Source organism: Bemisia tabaci, chromosome 6 (assembly GCF_918797505.1).
Source record: "Bemisia tabaci chromosome 6, PGI_BMITA_v3".
In the NCBI taxonomy this organism is placed as follows: domain Eukaryota; kingdom Metazoa; phylum Arthropoda; class Insecta; order Hemiptera; family Aleyrodidae; genus Bemisia; species Bemisia tabaci.
Window position 1 is genome coordinate 24,748,170 of NC_092798.1, and position 21,791 is coordinate 24,769,960.

The window sequence follows — 21,791 nt, forward strand, 5'->3', positions numbered from 1 at the left end:
TGACTATAAGTATTCTTAATATTATGTGTGCCTGTAATTAAAACGAGAAGTTTTCGAAATGTCTCCAAGTTAATACGTTCGCTTTACAATCACCAATGATGTATTCGACAGCAAGGAAGAGATCCTTAATTGACTAACTTTTCTTAGTGTGAGTTTTGCTCAATTTATTTGAAGTCGAAGAATGACCAAATAATTGATAAATTTTATTTATATAGTTCATCAAAGCTTTTGAAATTCGAAGAACCAATCTCATGGTGTGACTATAAAACCTTGTGCAGAAATTGAGATTTTTCAAAAAATCGATTTTTAATCATTTTTCTTCATTTTTTCTCAGAATCAAATAATATATATGATGTTTCGATAAAATGAGATATCAAAAAGTTGAACGTAGTTTATTTACTTTAAATAAACTGTCAAAGGAAATCTTTCTTTACATAAGAAGATAAATGAGTACAAGTAGAGAATTTATTTCAAAAAAATATATTTTACTAATATAAAAGTTATTTTATTACATATCTTACAATCAAATTATAATACAAAATATTCATTTCAACGGACTAAAATAATTGTTTCGTTGTATACTTTCAAAAAACTGCCCATATCTTATATCATTTGCTACTTGTTGAATGCTCATTTTTAATTTGATAATACGAACAAATTACCTGGATAGAATTACTTTAAAAATTAAGGCGTTTAGGTCCCTCAAAAAACAATGTCTTCAGAACATGGCTGAATTGTAAAGATCTTGTGGAAAAACGGGAAAAATGCAACTTTAATTCATTGTTTCAAATCACTGATATTGTATTCACAGTTAATAAACACTGACTGATCCTGAACTCTGATAAGGCAATTTGTATTCATTTTACCTATTTAAGGATGTGTTTATTTTTTTAAACTTACTTTTTATTGATTTTTAATTTTTTCGAAAAAATTCATAATCAGATTATGTAAACCTTTAAAAATTTGGAGGACTAAAATTTTTCACAGCCAAAATTGTATCCTTTAACCTACGTTTAGAAGTAAAACTAGTTTAAAAAGAAAAAGATAAGCTATTAAATTTAAATTTTTACAACGATTTAGATAAAAATCTTGTTTCAATCGAAAGACGCAACATACACTGCATTATCAACTATCTAATTGAAATTTGCGGCAATGTTTGCCTTCAAATGTGTTGCTCTAAGGAAGGATCAGAAATTGAATATGTATAAACTAATTTTTTAACACTTCCCTAACAGATATTCATAAGTGTTTGTACCTCTTTTATACAGCGGAACATTAAAATATACAAGTATTTGGGACAAAATTGAGAAGAATTCAATATACACATAATTATCATTTTTCTTTGGGCACGAATACTAACGTAATCTCATCAAATTATAAACTTTTTACACACATAACGAACGACTTTCAATGTACAATATAAAAAAAATATCAACCGATCGTGAAAAAAATCAATAAAAAATAAAATATGTCCATCTATTAACAGTATGTACAATCGAATGCTGATTTTTTCTTTTTGTATTTCAAAATCTACAATCGGTACAAAGTATGTACATTATCAGTCAATATTCTGGTAACATTTCAAAGTTGTGACCATTTCAATCACAAAAGTTAAATTTCATACGTATACTTGCGTTGTTTGCAATGAAGCAAATAATATTTTTAACAAACTTACGCTTTGTAATCTGACACCATGCAAATCGAGGTTTGCCATTGATGTTATGATTTGTTCATGATTTTACAGAACTAAATTATCTTGATCGCACCTTAGTAATTACTTCTGGATTTAAAATATAAATGTGGTGTTCCACATTCACGGTGCAGAAAATTAAGTTTAAACTAAGTAAGTTCTCATAAGAAAATGAAGGACTTGAGCAATGCCTGAAGGGTCAATTTGAATGGCAATGTTTTTTTTCTTACAGAAAGAAATGTGAAATGTTGAAAAATATTCAACTCTCTTCTATGAAAGTATTGTTCTATTTTTCTTGAATTTATAGATATTAATAGGAAAAAGCTACTCAGATAATGGCATTCCCAGATTTTCAGTCTGGTGTATGTCTTTGAAAAAAAAACAACAAAAAAGACTCAGCCTAAAAACTCTCAAAAATCAACGAACAGTCGGAACTTCTCGCAAAATCTGCACCAAGAGGAATATCAGAAAAATCATTCTACATAGGTGTGATTTACGATTCACTTTCGTAATGAACCAGCGTACTGTTTCTCACACCAGGCGACATGGTTGAGAACTCGTTCGATTCTACTATTGAGTATCCTGATGCTCTTCTCAGGCAATGTTGGAAGCGCCTCTCTGTCAAGCTCATCAAAACTGAGCTCATTGAGGAGATAGCCGACGTTTCCATCAGTCTTGAGCTTGGTCAGTGCATCGATGGTGGGCTTGCGGAAGACGCACAGTGCATCAAGCAACACGCTATGATACGACTCGTACTTGGAAAGAAGCCGGTAGCCGTGGAGTAGCCCACTCTCGTTGTCCAAGAAGACCAGGAGTCCGGTATCAGCGTTCTTAGCCAGGTTATGAGCCGAGGCATTCATCATGCCCGGGTTCCACTGGAGGTTGTACATATTGTTGACGACCCGGTCCAGGTTGGCCGTGAGGTAGTCGAAGACGATGAGGTCTGACCATTGGGCCAGCTCCACGATGTCGGGCATTGGACCGTCCACGTCATTGGGGTGCAGGCGCTTGTTGACGGAGCGCAGCGGGCTCGGGATGTACGCCGGCTCGAGGGCGGGCAGGTACATGGTCACCACCACCGGCCGGTCCTCGTGCCACTGGGCCAGCGACGCCTGCGACTTGACTTTGGACCAGAGCGAGCTCCGCGCCTTCACCACCGCCAGCGTGGAGGGCGTCAAATTTTTCAATCCTAATATCCTACCTAGAAAAAAACTAAAGATCTCACCCTGGATCTGGTCGGTGTTCTGGCGGTACCTGGAGCAGGCCCGGGTGCCGTCCTTGAAGATGAGGAGCCGGTTCTGCATGCGGCCGCAGCCCTCCTCCATCTTGACGACGGAGCTGGTGCGCACGTACTTCCGCCACCGGGTCGCGTCCTTCTGCGAGTACCCGGAGGGGAGCGCCTTCTCGACCTCCTGGTTCCAGTAGACGCCGTCCAGCCAGCCGGGCGATATCGAGTTTCTCTCGACGTCCCCGTGCGTCGTCGAGTTGACGAAGGAGACGCTCTGAAAACTCGTGCTATTTACTATGTCCTTCTTCGACCTGGCCAGTCGCACGACCGTCGCCGGGTCGAGGGAGGGAAATATATGACTAGTGCTATTCATTTGGGAACTCGAATACTCTACAACGCTCGTTCCTAGAACATACTCGGGGATTAGGATGCCGACCGTGAGGCCGAAGAGGAAGGCGGCCAACGTTGTCAGGATGAAGATGGCACGCTTGACCGAGATGTTGGAGGCTTTGGCCGGCTCGAAGTAGGGACTATCACAACTCGTCAAGGACTTGCCCGTGAAGAGGGCCAACACCGCATGACGGAGTCTGGTGCGTTTCCGTCGGCGCTTATCGCTTTGGCTCGCCAGGGTGGGCATGATCGTGTACTCGGCACACATGGCTTCCAGAGTGCTCGCCTCGGGTGACGTCATTCAAAGGAGGGAGCGGGAGGTTACTCGGTCGGATTAAACGCGCGGCGGAGGTGTTCGGGCGGGTTGGGATTTCGACGGACGGGTCGACGGTTGTCTGCGTTCATCTTCTCCCGGGCAGACGCGGGCGAGACAATGCTCCGTCTCGGAGGAAGAGGTAGTCCAGGCGCTGCTGCATCAAGCTGATCGGGTCGAGTCGAGTGTGTTGACTTAGCGCGGCCACCGCTTCCAAGTTGCGACGCCTCCGGACCACTTGACTCCGGCTCACTCCCAAAGTGACATGTGTTTATATTAGCGGTGGAGAATCATTTTCGGAAATGAGTGAGCATCTAACAAGGGCCCCTATTCAGCGGCGTGAATATTTATCGCCGCGGTGTACAAGTGTTGAGTCTTCGCTCGGCTAGCGGCGGAGTTATTAGTTCCGACGACGTGATTAAAATACGGAGTCGGCCGCGCGGCTCACCGATGTCGGGATGCAGATACAAATTGATCCGGGGGATCTACACCGACCGTGGTGGCTCGCTCCGAAGGAATGCGCTAGCTTCTCTGTCAGCGTCGACGGTTGGGTTCCTTCTTTCAGCACACGCCGTGAAAGTTCTGCGAGCTCCTGAAACAGACAAAAGAAATTCGGATGTTAATTCATCTGTCGGATAAAATTCATCGCATGCAGAATCTGCAAAGTTGAAATAAATACATTGATTGCAATTTGGAAAGAAAAGAAAATATTCACAACTTTTAATACTGGTTAATTACGCATCTTCGTCGGATAAGTGAAAAACGACCACGTTAGAAAAACCCATGAAATCGTGCCCTCGTTGATAATAGGTTTCTTGTCATGGCAAAAAAAATGGACGTATTTTTGCCCAGGAAAACATTCATTAGATTTGAAGATATGAAACTATTTACACTTTTGATACTGGCTAATTTGATAAGTCTGTTTTTCTTATGCAAATTCCGGTTCGACTATGAATGAAATAGTTCCGTTGAAATATTCTAAGCGGCGGTCTGAAAATATGCTAAGCGGGCTGAGAAAATCTTTACATCGAGCGATGAGAATTTTTGAATAAAAATATGTTCAGAGAGAAAATTTGGATGATTTAGTTGAAGATTCTGGTATAGTAATCAGAATTTCAACTATGCGTTAGCCATCGCACCTAAAATACAGCCCCAGGGATTCTATCGTAGCATAAAAAAATACGCCGCGTTGAGTAATTACTTAAAACGAATGCATGATGGGGGTCATACAGCAATTATCCCACTAAGACACAATCAGATATTAATGAGGCATAAAAAATAGATGGAGAACTTAATTTGCCAAACGATTGATAAAACAATTTGACTGCCGGAAAGATTGAAACTTAACACCATGCATGAACCCACAAAATATTTATTTGAAATTATTACTGTCGTGTTTTGAATTAATTTCATACTTTGAGAAAATTATTTGCCCCAATGTATAATAGTTGGCTCTATGATAAGCCGGTTCCTCGTGACAAATGTCCTAATTATAAAGCTATGAACCATTTTTTTTCACGTTAATCCCATACGTGAATTTGCACGATGCATCCTCATTACTAAATCTCAAGTGTAATTTAATGCGACATTATTATTCAAAAAGTAAGTGAATGTACACATGCTTGCATTTTTACCAAAGCCCCTTGATGATTTTTCTACATTTGTTTAATGAACTTGTCCGTGTTCAAATTCTTTCCGCTGCCTGGACGAGTTACAACATTCTTTGAATTTGTCTCGAAAGTGTTGTTTTCCCCTTTCTTTTCATTTTAATACTTTAAGTGCATTAGATGTACTTAGAACAGGCGATGTCAGAACCTAATGCAGAGATTAGTACGAGGAATGTTTTCTCAACTATCTTCTACCACAGCTTATGCATTTATTTATGAATTTCTTATGGACAGCGAATATTTCTATGTTGTGCAGGATGAAGTGAAAAAGTAGCCTCCAACGAATTAGCATCGTAATATTAGCAGATGACAGTGAGCATAGATTAGCTAACATCTTAGCCATGACGTGGCCTAAGTTACCGTATTGGCCGCTTCCTCCGAACGAAAGCATTCGTATTCATTTTTTCTCAACTGAGAAAAAATCAACTCAAGCAAATAGATCTTGCTGAATGTGTTTTTTGGTTAAATAAAGAAAAGCTATTTCATGGTGTGTCTCTGATTAGCCCCTAATTTTTGGTCCTGTATGTACAGAGAAGTTGGGCCAGAAACTCCCATGCCTGATTTTTAAAGGAAAAGTTACGGACTTCTGGAGAAATGATCAATAATTACGACGCAACTACGTCAAAAAAGAAGCTTATTTTAGTTCAAGCTTATTTCATCGCATTGGTATTTTAGAGTGTTGCTGTCACACCACCTAGTATTAATTCAAAAATAATTTCAATAAGCAGAATCATAGTGAACAGCATTCCACAAAGTTGGAGAAGTTTGAATTTAGTTGCTGATTTTCTTTCACTTTGAGTGTTATTTTCCGGATCATGGTATGTTTCCGGTGGATATTATGGGAGCAGCCCCGAGGAGGAAGCAACAACCTTGAACGCTCAGAAACCTAAAAAAGGTGATGAATAGCTGACGAAGGAAAAAATAGATATAATCATAAATAAGACACTGGCCCATGATCGGGTTTGCGACCTTTTCAGCAGCGAGCAAGAAATCTCATCGAACACCGCAAACAATTAATATTGGAAAGAGAGGGAATACACGAGAAGGAGAGGACGTTTTTTGTAGCACGCACGACGCATGAGAAGGCCGCGAAGAGAAATATCCACCCGGCGCATGTTGCAACATGCGTTCTCGATCCGTTATTAGAGTGTGGGGATTTCAAAGGCCTTCGGATGTGACTTGACAAATGCGCGGCGGCTGAAAAAAAGCTGTTTTCCGCGAAGCCGAAGCTTGCTCGAGTCACAGGAAGTCATGTGCGGATAGGCCACCGTTAGAGCCACCAGATAGCGCGCGCGGTCGCGCACGCACAATGCGCGATGCAGGAACGAAAGCAGTAGGGGGAAGGAAAAAAAGCCCGGCTCAAAGAGCGGCGACGGTAACGGGTCGTTACGAGGTAGGAACATCGCAAACAGATGCATGCTCAGGCGGAATCCATCAATTCGTATGCGTGCGCATGTTATCGGCCAGTCATAATTCTAGGTTTATCGTCCAATCTGTTTTCGCCCGGCGACGCAGACGTCGACGTGGACGTGGACGTGACGCTAGACGCGTCCTCCCCCGACCGGGGCACTCACCACCCGGAAAATCCGGATTTTCCACGTGTCGCCCACCTCAAAGAAATTTTGGTCCTTTGCAATGGAGATGTTGCATGTGTGAGGAATTGCGAGTTGATTGTTGATTCTAATGTAAAGTTCGCGAGAAACACGATGGTGCCACTGGTTTTCTCTAAATCAACTCCCAAGCTCAAAAAAAGCTCTCAGGTTGAGGCCAAAATGGAGGGATATCCCACGCTATCCTGAGAGTCCACCTCTACATCAAGATAAACTCTCCATGCAAAGATAAGAAGCAAATACATTGGCTGCAACTTTATTTGGGGACTCTAAGACTGAAAACACTGCAACCCTGCTAATGTATTTGCTTCCTATCTTTGCATGGAGAGTTTGTCTTGATGTAGAGGTGGTCTCTCAGGATAGTGTTGGATATCTCCTCCATGTTGGCCTCATTTTAAGAGCTTTTCTAGAGCTTGGGAGTTGATTTCAGAGAAAACCAGTGGCACCATCGTGTTTCTCGCGAAATTTTACACAATAATCAACAGTCAAATCGCAAATTCCTCACACATGCAACATCTCCATTAAGGGCCTTTCAGGTAATACGTAACGGATTTTTCCGATTTTTCGATCCACCCTCCGCTCCTCGTAACGCACTCGTGAAGCAACCCTACGCCCTACTTTTAGATTGCGTAACGCTGGCCTAAATCATTCTCTCAATTTTAAACAAATCAAGAAAATTCTAAGAATATAGCTGGAAAAAAATTCGGGTTTTTTTTAAAAAATATTTCGCAGAAATACAACAGAAGGAGATCACCAAAAGCGTGAAAATAAAAGCTTCGATTTGTTCCTTCATAATTTTACCGGAAAAGTGCATTTTGACAATTTTGAATAAGTTAACCAACCATTGCAAAAATAATACTGAAATAAAAAAAGGAGAAAAATGTCCAAGAAGATTCATTCGTTCACATGTTGCCTCTTTAAAATCTGATGTAGAAAAAGATTCACACGCTGGAAAAAAACCGCTTGGATCTAGAGTCCAGACTCTTGAAAACAATGACAAGGAAAAATACTCTCGATTCAATCGGATTCTTGCTTAGATCAAGAACCCAGCCTCTTAAATTTAGCGGATTTCCTTTTGATTCAAGTGAGAATCTGATTGGATCAAGAGTATTTTTTCCTGTCATTGTTTTCAAGAGTCTGGATTCTAGATCCAAGCGGATTTTTTTTCCAGTGCACGACGAGAAATTGGGAGGTCAACTTCCAAACGAGATGACAACGAGCATTTTCAATCCAGATCGAATGGAAGTGAGATCATACAAATTACGTAATTTGTGTTTTTGCCATAAATGATACTTTGTAAACATCTATAGCTTGCTCAAGAATTGATTCCAGACTTTTCGTTGCTTGATTCATTTTCCTCGTCTTTGAAGAGGAAACATGTTAGGTTATACCTTGTCTAGTGGCCCATTATTCCCATGCAGACCTCAGATAAAAGTTCAGTGTGTCAATGGAGACTATCAGCAACCTCAACCGCCGGGTCCCAGATATCGGTCAAAGACGCGATAAAACGGACAAAAGGACATGTAAAGGCTCGGAATGTGACGGTCAAAAAGAGACGTAGGTCCGCAGAAGAGGCGAGCGTGATTGTGCGAGCGCGCGCATTCACGTCGCTAAACACAAATATACACACACAAATAATACATGTTTTGACTTTAAATTGTTTCATAAATCATGACTGCAAATGAAGCTCCGACCTCAGCTAACCTGCAACACCAGGGATGCCGTTTCTCGAAAATTTCCGGAATCAAATGTCGGCTCCGAATTAATGAGTTGCAAACAAAAGAATATGTTACTCTTTACTGTTTTCATTATGCAGAGCCTGTTCCAAAAAACACTGGTAGCGAGGTAGTCATGAGATATAAATAAATAAATAAATAAATAAATAAATAAATAAATAAATAAATAAAAAAAGAGTTATTGTGACCGTTCACGTAAAAAAACGAACTCAATCCCTCATAAATCAGAATCTCATCGATATCAGACCATAAAAGAGTGTTTTAAGATCATTTTAGGATAAAAGACACCTAACAATTTTAAAACTAATCGACATTGTATTGGTTTGAAGCTTACTGTTCGAAAATAGTAGTTTTGAGAAAGAATTGATTAAAATTCTGATCTGCCATAGTCCGGGTACAAAATTTTTAGATTATAGTGTAATTTTGCACCCTCTGTTGGCTCAAAAATTAACGCAGTCGCTCATAACATATTCTTCAGGATACTAATAAAGACAGTTTTCGGTATAAATCTCACAATTTTATGTTTCAACCCTAGTCGACGAAAATTATCTATTTAAATTTTTTTTACGTAAACTTTGGCCCCTCTTGCATACGGTTGGTCAAGATTTATAGAAGTGGACATATGGATGGATGGTTGATGTTAGGTTAATTTGATAAATTCCCCGAGAAACTTCATTGGTTACGGCGAGAAAACTCAAATCAACGTATATATTTAGGATTTTAGTGTTAGAAATGGCAACGCTCCAACGACAAAACAAACATTTAATTAGCAGCTGCATATTTAATATTCGTTGTTATGGCACCAAGAGTCGGTGTTATTTGCGCTATGTTGACTCATCTCCGCCGAATTATTTTTCTCCTTCTTCTTTCAGTCATTACACTCATTCATTTAACGTCAAAATGTTGTACGAAAAATTAGTAATTTTTATTAAAGAATATTCAGTTAAAACATTTTACTGACAGAATAAACTACAGAATTATCAAACTGTCAAACTAAAGTATATTAATTCAGCGCTAGATTAAGAGGAAAGGAGTATGCTTTGGTTAAACGACCACGATGAGGGACAAGATTCTTAGTTCCTGAAGGAAGCTCTTCCTTCCCCTCTACACGATTCACGCGACAAAATGGAAAAAGCATGTTGTAGGGGAAAAATACAAACGCGTCTTCCGTTCCACGGCGTGAGGAAATAGAAATCATCGGATTAGTAGGCTAAGTAAGCGGACACATTGTCTAGAATCTACAGTTTTAAGTAGTCGCGGAGAACACCTGATCCTTTTTTAAGTTATGCAAAAAAAAGTTAGCGAGCCTGAGAGCGCATTCATGGCTCACTGCAAAACGAGGATTTGGCGACAATTTTTGCACGCAGCAATGTGCAGTTTAAGAAAAACTTTGAGCTGAAAAACTAGGGTGTATTCAAAATAAATCGCTAATTTTAACAAATTTTTCTCCAGCTGAAGTTCCTATCTTGAGGAATTCCCTATCTCCCTTTCCTTTATAATATTGTGACTGACCACTTCGGCGGATTTAAAATTTAAATTTCACGCGTTTTCCATTTCGTTGGGTATTAAATGAAAGAAATTAATAAAAGTAACAAATTTGATGCAATTTAAAATAGCTTCGAGCTTTACATCACGATTTTATGTTCTTTTCAAGGAGGAGTTAGGGGCGTGGACGTCTCTTAATGTGCCACGTATTTAAACTCCGAAACCATTTAGCTTTGGCTGACCGAAATCGCTTGAATTTTAATTGCTTTGTTGCTTTTCGCTATAACGATACAATGATTCCATAAAGGTTACATGAAAATGTATTGAGAGAAAATTAGAAGAGAAAAAAAAGCCAGGCTTGACAGGGTCGAGGCGACGAAGTGACGCGCCGGTGTGGCGGATAGCCGCGTCTTTGGGATTCTTAAATATTCCATTTTGAAATGGTATCGGCTTAAACGTATTCTAATAAAACGGCATTCCTCACCTCTCTTTATTTTTCCACCCTCCGCTCCGCACCACCTCCAGTTTTTTGCCGAACGGAACAGGGGGGAATTAAAAGGGGAAAAAAATGAAATCAACAAGTTATAAAGGCGGTGCATTCCTTTCTGTTAGTGTCACAGGCACGGTCGGGACGATAGGTTTTTGGAGACGCAGTCAAGGTACCATGGAACATGCAACGCCGGCCGTGGATGGTTCTTAATCCAACAGCGGTAATTCCTAACCTCACTTTGAGTAAAAATCTCCAGCCCCCCCGCTCCTCCAGCCATTAGTTTAACTTCACTCTTTATTTTGACGGATTATGATCTAATTTTGTTTGAACTTCTCTAACAACTTTTCGGGGTAAGTAATTGGCCTGAGATTCTTGCAGAGTTCTCTTCACAAAATTGTAATTAATGTGATGGTAATTACCGCGCCACACCACGCCCATCGTGCATTTGTTAATAACCGCATACGTTACTTCGATACTAACGTATCCCACGATTAGAGATTAAAGAGCTGAAGAAATTGCAATTATTTTTAAGTTTTACATACCGTCTGACACTGTTTATGTTCAATACAAATTAAAATTGATACAACAAGTTACTCTCTCTTTTACTTTGCTCTATTATTGCTCCAGCTCCGCACACTACATCATTATTATTTGTTTAATTCATTTTGTTCTTATTTATGATTTAGCATGAGAGCAGGGACTCATAATAATGTAAAAGTAAGTAATTTCCGTAATTATGAAAATTCCCTTTATATTTAAACTGTAAAAAATAAAATCACAGTACATACTTTAAGTACCGTTTTTAAAGCAGTCTGGTAAGGTTAGTTCGTAAAGGGGAAAGAATCTAAATGGCAGTCTTTTAAGGAGAAAGATAAAATAAGCCCATAGAACGAAATATAATCTTAAGATCAAATCACAATGTATGCAATAGCCACGACTTATTGATTCCACATGAACAAGGGATGCTCACAGAACGAAATGCCCGAATATTCCAATATGTGACGGTGACGCCATACTCATTAATTCGGAGTAGCAAGCTGGTATAATTTTCTTGCTCGATCAAGGATCACCTTGATTTAATCCGTGAGAAGAAAGAGTCAGACTTAGGTACGTCGAATTTATAAAGGAAATTCGTCAACGCTGATTATGACGGATCAAACGAAGGAGCGATGGTGGGCCGTGTTAGCGATAATACCGGGTCATTTTGAGCATCGGACAAGAATGTGAAATGTAAACAACCAATGAAATGGGCTCAACATAAATAAAGACCGATAAAAATAATGGTAGTTGTCGCCGAATCTTCTCAGTTCACCATGTTGCCTAATCGCTGACAAATCTACACAGAGTGTTACCGGCCTCTTTGAATTTCTCAAAGGAGGAGTTGCGTTTTGGGCCTTTTCCGGCCCCACCTGGATTTTGCTAAATGTTTCATATTTTCAAAGTACTAGTTTTAGGTAGACTCTGTGCCAAATATTAGACCGAACGGAGCCCATGCAAGGGCGCAGCAGCGCCTCAAACCCAAAATCCTGGAATCGAAAAACAATTATTTTCGTCAAATTTTTCGACTGTTATCACTCTTCCAGCACATGATTCTTATGTATTTTTTTGCGTACTTTTCGTTTCTGGCCTTTTTAAAGGCCTCCGATAAATTTTAAGGGGCCTTATGGCCCATTGTTGCCATTTTTGGCCCATTTTTAGGGGTTTTTTCCATTAACACATTCAAAACTCAACTTAATCCAAAAACTGTGTACATTTTTAAAAAGTACGTAAAAAAATTAATAAATAATGTTCAGTAAAATTTTTTCCTATGTTGCCAAATTTCCGAGAAAATTGGTCCCAAAGTGTCGAAAACGGCAAAAAATCGATAAATCGCCGCGTCTAAGGTTCAAGAAAGTGGAGTACATTTTCATACTGTACCAGATAACAGCTCTTATCCATCCATACAACATACTAAAATATCATAGTTGTACCTGGATTCCCACGATGTGAAAATTGACCGAGATGTCGATTTTAGCGGCCTTTTTATACTTGAAGGCAGCTCTTTTGAATGTTTTTCGACCTTAGTCACCCTCTATGGGTGTGTACTATATGTATTTTTCTACGTACTTTTCATATCTGGCCATAAAAATGGCTTCCTGTGAGTTTTAAAAGGCCTAACGGTCCATTGTTGCCAATTTTTCACCAATTTTTAGGGGTTTTTTCAAGTTTACGTGTGTGAAACTTAATTTTAATCTAGAAACCGTGTACAATTTCGGAAAGAACGTAAAAAAATACATAGAAATGTGATTTGTACCTTTTCCCTACGTTGCCAAATTTTCGAGAAAAATCGTCCTGAAGCGTCAAAAATGCCAAAAATTGGATTAATCATCACGTCGGAGGTTCCAGGAAGTGAATTTCAAGTTTTTTTTCACTACAAATAACGTATCGAAAATGGAAAATTGCAATGCATCTCAAGGAACATGTAATGGCGCAGATGAACGTGACAAAACGGGCCCTCAAGGTGCTTTTACTTTATCCTTCACTCCAGTTCACCTCTTTATTCCTGTAACCTCGAGATAATCCTTGGTTCTCAAGATGCTTGCTACAGGCCAAATATACCGAAGAACAGAAAATGCGTGGAGAAAGTGTCCCACGATCCACATGAATGTCATAATTCACTTCCTGGAACCTCCGACGTGATGATTAATCCAATTTTTGGCAATTTTGACGCTTCAGGACGATTTTTCTCGAAAATTTGGCAACGTAGGGAAAAGGTACAAATCACATTTCTATGTATTTTTTTACGTTCTTTCCGAAATTGTACACGGTTTCTAGATTAAATTAAGTTTCACACACGTAAACTTGAAAAAACCCCTAAAAATTGGTGAAAATTGGCAACAATGGACCGTTAGGCCTTTTAAAACTCACAGGAAGCCATTTTTATGGCCAGATATGAAAAGTACGTAGAAAAATACATATAGTACACACCCATAGAGGGTGACTAAGGTCGAAAAACATTCAAAAGAGCTGCCTTCAAGTATAAAAAGGCCGCTAAAATCGACATCTCGGTCAATTTTCACATCGTGGGAATCCAGGTACAACTATGATATTTTAGTATGTTGTATGGATGGATAAGAGCTGTTATCTGGTACAGTATGAAAAATGTACTCCACTTTCTTGAACCTTAGACGCGGCGATTTATCGATTTTTTGCCGTTTTCGACACTTTGGGACCAATTTTCTCGGAAATTTGGCAACATAGGAAAAAATTTTACTGAACATTATTTATTAATTTTTTTACGTACTTTTTAAAAATGTACACAGTTTTTGGATTAAGTTGAGTTTTGAATGTGTTAAATGGAAAAAACCCCTAAAAATGGGCCAAAAATGGCAACAATGGGCCATAAGGCCCCTTAAAATTTATCGGAGGCCTTTAAAAAGGCCAGAAACGAAAAGTACGCAAAAAAATACATAAGAATCATGTGCTGGAAGAGTGATAACAGTCGAAAAATTTGACGAAAATAATTGTTTTTCGATTCCAGGATTTTGGGTTTGAGGCGCTGCTGCGCCCTTGCATGGGCTCCGTTCGGTCTAATATTTGGCACAGAGTCTACCTAAAACTAGTACTTTGAAAATATGAAACATTTAGCAAAATCCAGGTGGGGCCGGAAAAGGCCCAAAACGCAACTCCTCCTTTCTGTTGGAGATGATAACCGACGAACTGTTAGATGTGAATTCCATTTTCTGCTTGGAGCAGTCTATTGAGAAATATTTTTCTTGCGAACCCTCTATATGAGCCACAATTAGTGTATTTCCTTCGGAAAATACACTAAAAAAGTGTTTCGCCCTATAGCAAAGTCTCTTACATATCTACTCGTGCGTTAAAGTCTCCAACCTTCAAGCACTGATTTAGGCTTCTTTATGCAAATTTGGACTATATTTTGCAACAGCGAATTTCTATATTTCTGATTTATTTTAAAAACAGCGTATGGTTCATATGTTTACCTACTCATAGATAGGGGTTTTTTACGTGGTGAAGTAAGCTCGAGGTCCACAACTCTTACTACAACAAAATTCGACCTACAAACGACTTACAAACTCGACCTATTAAATGGCGATCAAATTAATATACTTAAAAAATGTGTTACATGCAATAACTGAGCCCTGCAGAGAATATCACCTTTTATTTAGCAGATATTAAAGTTTCAAAAACGTAAAAAATGAGGATTTCATGCTTTTAATTATGCTTATGTAATAAAAAGTGAAATATTTTTGAAGGGGGTTTGTTCTCCTTTTTTTGTTTATTCAAATTTTTAGAGAGCATTATTAGAAGCAATTTTAAGAAGAAAACATTAACAAATCATTGTCTTTTTGCAATGAGTATACTTGAATTACACGCAGTTTTACTTACGTGTTGAATTTATAAATGCTGAAATCACGTATAACGCAAAAGCATGCAATTCAAAGAGGTCCTTTGGGTTAGCATCGAACAATTACATGTTATCGGCTGGAAAATAAGTTGAAAACATGGAAAATAACCGCGATATATGAAATTGTAGCCGAACTTTTGCTAATCATATAGTTTGAATTCATGCGAAGGATACGGAAAATCAGAATTGAACAGTAATAATCTCCTTAATGGTCAGTCGAGTTATTCAGTCATTAAACGCTGGTATTTTTGCGTCCACGCAAGGTTCCAGCAAAGCAAACGGGTGAGGCGAGAGGATCACAAACTGGTTTCGGTTTGTTACTATACAAATTGGTCATTGAGTCCATCTTCAATTTGATTTAGATTCGTCGCCAATTCCCACTGCTGTCGATCAAGACCGTTCAATTCTTCTTTTGTACTTTTCCCCCTTTAATCCGGACAGTATTTTTTTACACTTCATAATATCGTATACTTTCAAGAGGTAATTGGCCCTTCTTAGCTCATTATTTTCATACGTGAGATTTCATTCAAATTACCGACACAAAACCATGTCCTCGGCTGCATTTCTCAAACATTACCAAGCGTCAACTTGTACCTGTCATGTCATTTCTGCTTGTCTCATTTGCTCAACAAGGACAAAAAATGATTATCGAAACATTTAGAATGGCGTATTCGTGCTCAATATGTTTTTCATATTAAGAGGAAATGAAAGTGGAAAGGACACGAATTGCAATTTAATCCCTTAGAAAGGAAGAAGAGAAAAAGGAGTTCTCAAGTGAAAGTGAATGATTAAGGGTGCCCTATAACTACTTCTTAAAAGTCGCAATTAAAACATTGTGCCACAAAATACATTGCTCACTTTTTCCGGTTGACAAAAACCCATATTTTTTCTAAGAGTAATCGTAATTGCATTACTGGACTGAATTATTAATTTCAGCAAAAATGTGGATATCATGATCACAATTGGACTACATTTTTCAATTAGGAACTACAATTTCTGGCTTATTTTAAAAACAACGTATGGAACATTAGTTTCCTTGCAGACATATATATGTGTTTTAACAAATGAGCCAGTGACTGTAGTTCCAAATTTGTAAAATGTAGTCCAATTTGGATGTACCAACTCCTCAACCTAAGATGAAATGTTTTGAGAGACTTAAACGCAGGTATAGAAAAGTGAGCGACCCTGAAAGTGAGCCTTTCCCTTGACCTGCGTTAAAAATTTGCTCGTACTTCGAATATATTTTTACTGGCGTAAGGTATTTAGCGCATTTTAAAACTCAAGTCGATGAGTTTGCAGTTTTTCTTCCCTTCTTCAAGTGTGGTAGATGCACGCACATCTGCATTTCCATGGTATTGGAGCGCGGCGCACCAAAGCGAGCCCGTAATAGATAGCGGCTGCGTACTGGCCTGTGCGAGAGGGTTAAGAATCTTCCGGTCATTTTTCAAATTTTTCTCGGGGTGGCGCGTGAGAAGGCCGCAAAGGTCAAAAGCGCCAGGAACCGGTCAACTGGGGAACAATGTTGTAGCTATGCTCCGACGAAGTTAGCGCCACGTCTGCTTCGCGTTCGCGGCGAGAGACCACTCCGATGCCCGGGCGTTATGCGTTATGGGGCCCTCCGACGGCAACGCACAATGATCTGCTCACGGAAAGTCTTGAATAAGAATCCCGAGAGCAACTTACTTCTTTCATAATACCCTTGAATCCGATTTTCCGGTGACAAGCTTTCAGCAATTTTTCCATCTTCTGATAAACATCTCGAAGAGCACTTGAACCGAATTTGATGGAGTCGTACCAAGCTGCATTTTGAAAACAAAATTAGTTGGGGGGTGATTTTGAGTTCAGGTAATGGCAAATTTTTCCCTGTCAAAAATTTTGAGCTTCTCTCAAAAGTGAACTCTGCCCTTACGGAATGGAATATGCTCTTTTTCCAGGTCACTCGGGTTTCCTTGGAGCAAAATAATTACCAGAATGAGATATGGACCTGATTCCACTCCAAGATTTTTAACGTTTTATCGGTGGTGAAAATTTGTTCTCTATTCGTAGAATTTCTAAAGATGTGAAGCCAACTTAAACTTGACAATTAAGTGGACCTTTTTGCCAGAAACATTCATTTCAATCGAAATTCATTCTAATATATTCAAACAGAGGTTTTTCTCAGCGCGGAAAAGCTCGAACATAATTTACGCTAGGGAATTTTTGAGACGTTCATTCAAAAGGCATGAGACTCTTTAAAAAAAAACAATGAGGCGTGGATAAAAGCTAGTTAGAAAGACAAGGCCCTAAAAGTAAAAATACGCGAGCATTTTAGACACTTGAACCTACGTAATATTTTTATTCACTATTAACTTATCTTTTTTCTTGTCAAGTGGGAGAAAAACATTTAGGAATACTCAAAAACCTAAACAAGAGAGAGAAAAAAGAGTGAAGTAAACGATACTAAGAGGATTCATTTCCTAAAATCATGTGCAACTATTTCAAATTAAGAAAATATATACAAATAAAATGAGATGAGCATATTTCAAAGGGAATATGAGATCATAGAGATAAAACATTTTTTTCTGGATTGAATTGGCTACGGACGAGGCCGAATGGTCACTGCTTCCGCGTCACTGAGCGCCCTTACGTCGGGCCTAATCAAACGGAGCGAAGTGAAATATAATTGTCCGCGGAGAAGACAGCTGATGTGTGTTCCAACAATCCCGCAGTAATTAAACCGTAATTATTGGCGAGCTATTTAGTCGCATAGAGATCCAGGCCCCTCCCTCCGCACCCCTGACGAGCTCCAAGTCCTCATAAGCCCCCACGCTTTATTACGCAAATTCCTTCATTCTCTTCCTCTCTCCTTTTCTTCCTTTACGGCTGTTTTTCGACCCGGGTTTAATTTACGTAAGGTTCACCGCGATGTTGCAAGACTTGTTGCGTTCCAGCGAAATTTCCCTCACCTTTGATCGTGTAATCAGGGATGCGCCACGTCGCGTTTTGGGGGGAAAATAAGTTGGGAGTGGTTCCAAATTCAACTAGTCGCAAATTTTCGGAAGTCATACATTCTAAGTCTAGAAAAAATATACTTTTACCGTGAAAATAGTCGTTAAATTTCGTCCTTGATATTGAATCTTATAAAGTGTTAAAACTTCAAACTTCTTTTTCTCGGCAAAAATTGAGATGACTTGATGCGTCTCGCGTAAACTCGGTTCAATTAATGAACTGTGAGAGTTCCTTAGCTATTTTATTCCATTCATTTGATTTTTTTTTCATTTGGTAATTTCCCTTTTAAACACAGGGTGTTAATCGATTGACTTTTTGCTGAACCAGCTTTAATACGTTTTCCATAAATGTAAATGAGGATTTTTCACACAAAAATTATCTACCTCGCGAACTAAATTGCTCGCAGAGTATTTTTCTCACTTTCGAATATAATTAAATCAGAAGAAGGAAAAAATACAGCTGCAATGTGTATACAAGAAATTCTGAAAAATTTATTTTAGCGTAAAAATTTCACGCTTTCAAACAAGTACCGCGTCGGATAGCCTCTATTCAAATAACAAATCGAGGTAAGCGTGTGTCAATTGACTGATACATTGGCTACGTTACTTGAAAAGTCGTTTGGATCTAAAGCCTAGACTCTTAAAACATTGCCAAGAAAAAATACTCTTGATTCAATCGAATGTTTGTTTGAATCGAGAGCCAAGCCTCTTAATTTCAGCGGATTTACCCTTGATTCAAGCAAGAATCCGATTTAATCAAAAATATATTTTCTTGTCAATGCTCTCAAGAGTCTAGACTCTAGATTCAAGCGACTTTTTTTTTCCAAATTGCCATAAAATCGTGTCATCTTTAAAAACGTGGCAAAGCGATCGACATCAAAGCAGTCCATTTGTTCTGGATGAACCCCGGTTTTATCGGGGAATCGAACATCGAATATCGAAGGACGTAGCCATTAAACCAGTGAATAATAACCTGGATAATCCGTTCTGCATGGCAACGCTGGGTCGCGTGATTCTGCGCACTAAACGTGCGGCACTGCATAAAATACACACTGCTCAGTTTTCTTTTGAGCCCCCTCCCCACCGTGTCCCACTCACCCTCCCCCGCGCCCGACTAAGGCTTCGATGCTTTAATTTTTCAGGTTTTTTCTGCCTTGCAGATCCGTGAGCTCCACGGTTTGTTCTGCATTACGCTGAAAAGCCATTAATCTAGACGCACCGTGCTTGAAGCCCAACTTGAAACCTAGGAAATTTGAGGGAGTATGGGAGCTTCACAGTGCTTGACGAATCGCAAAGCCGATTTCTTCGCAACAAAAGTCGACATTGAAGGAAAAAGGGAAAAACCTGAATTGTTGTGAGAGAATCACTTTTACAATATTCGTGTATATCAGCTTTTAGGTTTAACGAAATTATTCAGTTTTCGGATACTCATAATGATAATGAAATCAAATCAAGTATGGGCTATGAGCCGATGTTTACTTCAATGATAAGTAACTCAGGCCATGCTTTAATAAAAAAAAACAAAGTGCGAGAGACGTTGTTCTCATTCGTCTTTAAAATGAGGCAACTAGTGCAGATGTGTGTACAGGCCATGCTAAAATCTGCCTAAACTCGCCGTATGATTGTACGCAATATAAACGCATTTTTTGAGGGAGACTTTAACGAATGGATGGAAAAGTAGACGCTAGGTTTCAGTTCGACTTAAAATGTAAACAAACCAAAAACCTCCGACCAAAAAAATCCCCATTATAATAGTTACTTGAAGTGTGCGATTGTCTTCGAAATTGCAATCTTGCAGGAGACTTTAACGCATGGATAGAAAAGTAGAGGCTGGGTTTTAAGCTAAATTTTCAATAATCAGAAAGTAATAGAGCCTCTGGCCAAAAAATATGTTTGAAACTAATGAGTGTCGTCAAAACCAACCTCTCACCGGCTCCCAAACTACAATCCAATCAAGACATTCGAGTGCCAAATCGCTATATGTCCTCTCATTTTCCACTGACGTTTGTTAAAATAATAATTTCCAAGTGGAATTGTTGCTTAAGAACTGGAAACAACATGAATGAGATTCGATTCTTTGATTCTTAAGGTACGGTTTTGACTTTCCTATCGTTTTCATATACAATAAATAGAGTTTGGCAGAAGTCGTAGAAACACGCGCTCGCTTCTGACTGGTGCTGGATGACAGTATTCGGTTCGGTGTGAAACTGGGGCGTTTTAAAATTGCAGAAAAGTTTCTCTTTTGACTTGCATATTTCTCGGGTCAGGGTGTCTACTAAAACTGGCTGGACAAAAATCAGTACTTTTACAGTACTTTTTCAGTACATTTCCGAGAAATTCAGTACCTCCTCAACGGAAAAATTCAGTACTTTTTCAGTACCTCCATTTGGCGAAATTCGAAAAATTTCCAAAATTTAAATTTCTTTCTCAAATTGCGACGAAAAAAAAATATTCCGGACCTACCAGCGGAATTTCCACGCACTTCTTCAGTGCTTGCGGACCGCTCTTAAAAAATCGGTACTATTTCCAAACTTTCCGGAAATTCCGAACTTATAGACACCCAGCGAGTTCTGATTACCTTTTCGCGTTTATATGTGTTTCACGCGTCATCTGCCTTTAGTAAAATGTATTCGCAAGTCAAAATTCCTCCATGGTTCAGTGACCCATTATATGGGTGACAGGGTTCGTTCTCAAGTGTCCATCAGGGGAGCGACGACCATGCAGTCATGCACAAGACCCGTTGGTGGACGAATGCCGTCGATCGACCGCGGAAGAGGGGGGGGGGGGCGGAATCCGAATCACATGAAAACAGGGTGTCCGAGCAGGTGAAACAGTTGTAAACGAGATGGTTCGAGTGATTTCGTATTAAATGATACGTAACTTCTCATTGCCAGCCCCCTCACCCTGCACCCACAAAGCTGGCTGCGGCCGCGGTCGCCGCGCGGCGAGGACTGTACAGGATTCCGGCGCGGACTGTTTGGACTGGACCGGCCGTGCCAGGTTGCCAGATTGACGCAGATCAGAATAGTTGATAGGACGTTACGAGACGAGCCCCCGCCTTCCGAACATAACGATCTGAGATCTGGGTGAACCAGGACTGTCATCTTCCCTGTAGACGCATTCAGTGGTGACGTCACGGAGCGATTGTGCTGCCGTAACTCCACTCAAAATGCGTCAATACTGTATAAGTTATTTTCGGGTGTCAACGTTCAGATTCGTAACTCATGAACGAAGAGTTGAGCAATGAAGATGTTACATGTGTGAGGAATTTGCGATTTGACTGTTGATTCATATATAAAAGTTCGCGAAAAACACGACGGTGCTACTGGTTTTTTCTGAAATCATCTCCCAAGCTCAAAAAGAGCTCTCAAGTTGAGGAAAAAATGGAGGGGATATCCCACCCTACCCTGAGAGTCCACCTCTACATCAAACAAACTCTCCATGCAAAGATAGGGAGCAAATAGATTAGCAGTGATGCCGTGTTTTCAGTTTTGGAGTCCCCAAATGAAGTGGCAGCCCTGTCAATGTATTCGCACCCTATCTTTGCATGGAGAGTTTGTCTTGATGTAGACGTGGACTCTGAGGGTAGGGTGGGATATCCCCTCCATTTTGGCCTTGATTTGAGAGCTTTTTTTGAGCTTGGGAATTAATTTCAGAGAAAACCATTGACACCATCGTGTTTCTCGCGAACTTTTACATAAGAATCAACAGTCAAATCGCAAATTTCTCACACATGCAACATCTCCATTGTGCTGCCATCCACAGCAAAAACGCCGTAACTCCACTC

At 39.5% G+C, this 21,791-nt stretch overlaps 1 protein-coding gene across 1 annotated transcript in view; it reads right to left on the minus strand.

The window, feature by feature from the left end:
- Positions 1–518: 518 nt before the first annotated feature.
- The window catches only part of fj (four-jointed box kinase), an 86,931-nt gene continuing 65,658 nt past the window's right edge, over positions 519–21,791 (minus strand). Inside the window, exon 4 of the mRNA XM_019059336.2 lies at positions 519–4,213. Within this exon, the coding sequence (XP_018914881.1) occupies positions 2,191–3,609 (1,419 nt within the window). The 5' untranslated portion in view covers positions 3,610–4,213 and the 3' untranslated portion in view covers positions 519–2,190. The remainder of the gene's footprint in view (positions 4,214–21,791) is intronic.